We start from the raw sequence: 4,937 nt of genomic DNA, 5'->3' as shown, positions 1-4,937 counted from the left end.
CAAGACAGATGAGCTGCTGAAGAAGACAGGTGTTCGAGAGAGGAAGCAGATTCTCGACAATCTCCATGATGCCTTCCACTTGGCCTTCACAAAGTTCTCCAAGCACTGGGACCTTCACCCTGCCAAACAGGTCTACAAGCTCATAAGAGTGTTTGATCCAAGGCAGGCACCATCCATGGGGAAGCAGATGAAAGCCTACACAGCACTCAAAGCCATGGAACAGCCATCACCTGAGCTCAGTGAGCAATGGATTGCCTACCAGCACTGCAGGGAGCCCTTGGAAGCTGATGTCACGCTTGCTGATTACTGGAAGGGCATGAGTGTGAGATTACCAAAGGTTGCAGAAGTCAGCTCAGTTGACTGTGAGAGGAGTTTCAGCAAGTATAAGATTCTCCTTACAGACAAGAGAGATGCACTCGACGAGCTCAACACCAAGAGGCTGACCATCATGTACTTCAATGGAGATGTCTCCGACAGATGGAATGAATGGAAAGCAAGCTAAACGGACAGACAGGAGCTAATAACTTAAGGAGTAGTCAGCTACTATACTGCTACAGGGAAACAGAAAGTAGAAACACTTGTGATGTGAAACACGTTTTATTGTTTCAGTTTATTCCACAATTCAGGTTTTGATTCAAGTCGCTGCACTGTTGTTCATTTATAATGAAGCTGAAAAGCACTTTATTTTATCTTTATAACAGAAAAACGTATTATTTATTATTTGTCTTTATTTTAATTGAACAGTATTTCTGTGTTGCAGCACTTTACAAATTAAACGGACTGTTGTTTCTCCATTCATTGTGGACATTTATTCATTAGTGATGTGTGCCGGTTCCGTTTATGGTACTTCCGTTTCCGGGTTATTTCCATTTCCGGTAAAACATTTGCATAAAAAGCAAAATACGGAATTCAGAAATATTAAAATGGAAAAAACTGAATTTGGGAAAAAATAAAACGGAATTGGGAAAAAAATAAAACGGATTTCATATGGCTATAAACGTTATGCAATGCTGATCCGGTGCAGATTATTCTTATTCGCCGTGGGGTTTTATGGCGGTTGGCATTCATACGGGCAAGTCGGTGCTTAGGCAGTTCATCATGTTTTTTCCGAGACCGAGAGACAGACCCCGCCATCTCGCAAGGTCCTCCTCGGGAGAAACCATGGAGAAACAGGAGGGGAAGGGGGAATCGAGTGTTGTGGTGTTGGGTGAAATGTGACTCTTCTATTCACAAACACACTAGATCATGGGCGCGTCCATTTTAGATGCCCTGGCTTCTACAAGTAACGGAAGCGACCCGCCGTCCTCTTTTCAGGAGGGGGGGTTTCCAGAACACGTAACCGGATCTTTGAAGATGCGATCGGAGCTACTTTATATATTGTCCGGGTGCATAGAAAGATGAGTATTCAATAAAAAAGTGATATAAGCGTGTAGATACGTCGTTCGCAACGGATGTATGGCTGACAAATGACGTATAAAAACGCACCGCGCAAATTTTGTGTTAAGGGGCGATTCACACTATGGTCCCGGGTGCGCACTCAGGCAGTAGTGTGAATGATGCATACCGTTCGTGGGAGCGGATCGCCCAACTGTCCCCGGGACCGCATGGGGGGCGGGTCTCTTGACCGTTGAAGTGTATTCAGATATGGATCGTTCCAATGTGAATGCCTAAAGAAGGACACACAGACGCTGCACGATGCGTAACACCAGCGCATTTCTCAACGCCGCCCATCTTCACGTGGCTCTTGGGCTTTGCTTGGCATAGTTTCCAAAGTAAAACAAAATAATAATAATGCGAAATTAGAATCCATAGCAAACTAATATCAAACACGACACTGGAGCACAGAACTGACTGACACGGTGAATAGCAGGCAGGCTGACAGTGAAGTAGTATAACGGCAAAGAGCAAAAGAGGCAATGCAATGTGTTGGGATTTATTGAGACAATGTTGCAGAGTTGATGGTCAGTGTCCGTGCGTGCCAGCCATCAAGCACACCGCCACCTGGAGGATCAAAGTGTGTTATGCATACCCGGGTGCGCTGTTGAATCTCGGGCAATGTGAATCATGGCCATCGGGGACCAGGCAACCGTATTCGGAAACGGTTCCAATGAAACGGATTCAGTCCCCATTAACCTGTTTAATATTTGTGTTGCTTTGATGTTTGTTTTACTTTGCTGTTTGTGTTGATTGTATGCTTGTTTCATGATAGTGCATGTGCAGCACTTTGGTTGACCTTCTGGTCTTTGTAAATGTGCTCTAGAAATATAGTTTGATTTGATTTGATTTAAACTTTTGCGTCATGACGTCACTGAACGTCTGTCCACCTCCATGAACGTCCTGCAGTTCAAGCTTTGGCCAGAAGGGTAGCGTGGCTTTAATGTTGGCCAGCCGCTCTGGTGGCGTGGTAAAAGCGGGCCGGCTGCACAAGGACTGAGCCTTAAAGACCACATGACAACCAACACATTCTACATATCCACACTGCCGGGTGGAAACCGTGTCCAAACCGTGTTTACTTATCTTCTCTACATCTCTTCAATCTCTTATATGTTTTGAAATATGTTTTTGAAAATATTAATCAAAGCAGCTTTAACCCATTGAAACCAGAGCCCTTCACAAAGTAATGCTACCGATACATAATTTGCCTCTTACTGTACATACATAGTATTTTCTATTTTGACCCACAGATAATGGAGAGGTGCACATGGTTTATTGTCAATATAGCTCTAACATCAACAAACAGTCTTTAAGGGAGGGTAATCAACTTCTCCTTTAACACAGATAATAGATGTTTGTATCTCTGACTAGATGTAGTTTAATATGGTAGAAAACAGACTATTGCTAACAAGGTTATCAGCAATCTAATATTAGCATCTTAGATGCTAAATAAATAGCGTCAATGCTAGGGAGCTAAAATGAAGCCATCCTTGCTATAGAGAGCGCCAATGTTCCCATCTAGATCACCGGATAATCAGCAAAGACCCCCGGACATTGCGTGGTTTATCCAAACCATGGCAGTTTCCTGTAATATCATCTGTATTCCATGCTTTTTGCGCAGTGTGGAGAGCTCCGTATATTTCGAGTTAGCTTTTTAGTCAGCCTGTATAAAGGGAGGTGAACGGCAGCCAGGATGCGCAATCCGGTCTAGGATCACTAAAGGAAAGGCAAAAAAAGGAAATCAGCGATCCGGTTTGGTATCAATAATAACGCTTATCAGACGGAACGTTAGGCCAATAGCAGTTGCCGGTTGGATTCCAACTGGCGGAACGTTCCATCATGAGCAGTTAATTGGTTAAAAATGTCTGCTTCTACGTGGTGGCACCTCGACCCATGATGGACTTCTTAGTGTTTCTCTCAGGTTTCAAAATGATTATATAACACTTTGGTCCAAACAGCGCCACCAAAATGCCCAAACTAGATGCTAAAATAGCAAACACCTCCACTACATCTGCATATTTGCCTGGAGAACTGATATATGCTGGTATGAAGGCTATCCACACGGCACAGAAGATCAACATGCTGAAAGTGATTAACTTGGCTTCATTGAAGTTGTCTGGAAGATTCCTTACCATGAATGCTAGGAGGAAACTGAGGAGTGCTAGTAAGCCAATATAACCTAGTAACACTGCAAAACCAACTGTTGATCCAACATTGCACTCATAGACTATCTTTTCAGAATAGTATTGTGTGTTTTTATGAGGAGTTGGTGAGGCAGACACAAGCCAGACTATGCAGATTATTGCCTGGATTGAAGTAAGAATCAGAACTGTTCCTCTCTGCTGCTTGGCACCAAACAACTTCATAATGTCTGCACCACCAGGCTTGGAGGCCTTGAACACAGCCAGCACCACCATAGTCTTCACCAGGATGCAGGAGACACACAGCACAAAGCTGTTCCCAAATATTGCATGCCTCAGCTGACAAGTCCAGAGTCTGGGACGACCAATGAACAAGAGTGAGCACAAGAAACATAGTTTGAGTGAAAGCAAGAGTTGGAAGCTGAGTTCTGAGTTGTTGGCGCGGACCATTGGCGTGTCTTTATGATAAACAAAGATCCCCAGGACAATAGCACAGGCAAATGTTCCTAGCAATGACATGGTTGTTAAGGAGATCCCCAGGGCCTCATGGTAGGACAGGAACTCAATGCTCTTAGGGACACAGTGGTCACGCCGGGGACTGGACCAGAAGTCCTCTGGACAACTGGTGCACTCTGTAGAGTCTAACAAATAGTACAAGATTAAAGGGACAGACACATATCTTCTTATAACCTTCTGTACATATACTGTAGCTACATTATGTAACCCTACCTGTCTCATTGCTGAACTCTCCCTCAGAACAAGCAATGCAGTCGTAGCAGCAGACAGGTTCTCCTTTCCTTCTGGCCACACGGGTTCCAGGAGAACAGCTCTCACTGCACACCGACCGAGGAGGCTACAGAGGAAAGTAAAAATGATCAGTTAAAATATAAATTCCATTCACATCATGAGCTCAATTAAAGATTTTAGATAGCTGAAATTACTTTTGCGGGTTGAAAGTTCCAGAAGATTCTGTCTTCATCGAGGGTGAGTTCTTCATCTCCGGAGGCTGTCATCTTGACCACACCTACGTTGTGAATATTTGTGCTTCCATCAGGGAGCCACGCCCAGTTCAATATATCGAAGATTGGTAAAGCATCACCATTCTCATCAAAGTATACACGATCACCACTAGATGTGGTGAAGTTGACCTTTTCCAGGTAATAGAGAAGCTAGAAATGGTGATTAGCAAAATCATGAAGAGCAAGAGACGTTAAAAACATACTTAATGGTCCTATTATGTGCCCAAGTCACGCTACACACTAATGGAGTTGGATCAACTGATGTTCAGGAGGCGGAGAAACACACCATGACCATACCCTCACGCCATCCTCCGCCCTCCATGACAATCTACCTGAGCCTACT

The 4,937-nt window shown here is 44.1% G+C and overlaps 1 protein-coding gene across 1 annotated transcript; it reads right to left on the bottom strand.

The window, feature by feature from the left end:
* Window positions 1-3,305: 3,305 nt before the first annotated feature.
* On the bottom strand, window positions 3,306-4,588 carry LOC308336511 (extracellular calcium-sensing receptor-like; the record flags this gene model as incomplete). The annotated part of the gene is made up of 3 exons (XM_080793877.1): window positions 3,306-4,216; window positions 4,305-4,428; window positions 4,517-4,588. The coding sequence occupies 3 exons, from the start codon at window positions 4,586-4,588 to the stop codon at window positions 3,306-3,308; spliced, it is 1,107 nt and encodes a 368-aa protein (XP_080650003.1).
* Window positions 4,589-4,937: the final 349 nt, after the last annotated feature.

Source organism: Protomyctophum bolini (genome assembly GCF_963924005.1).
Source record: "Protomyctophum bolini genome assembly, chromosome: 21".
Classification (NCBI taxonomy): Eukaryota; Metazoa; Chordata; class Actinopteri; order Myctophiformes; family Myctophidae; genus Protomyctophum; species Protomyctophum bolini.
Note: the sequence above shows the minus strand (reverse complement) of the source record. Positions and strands in the feature narration are given on the sequence as shown.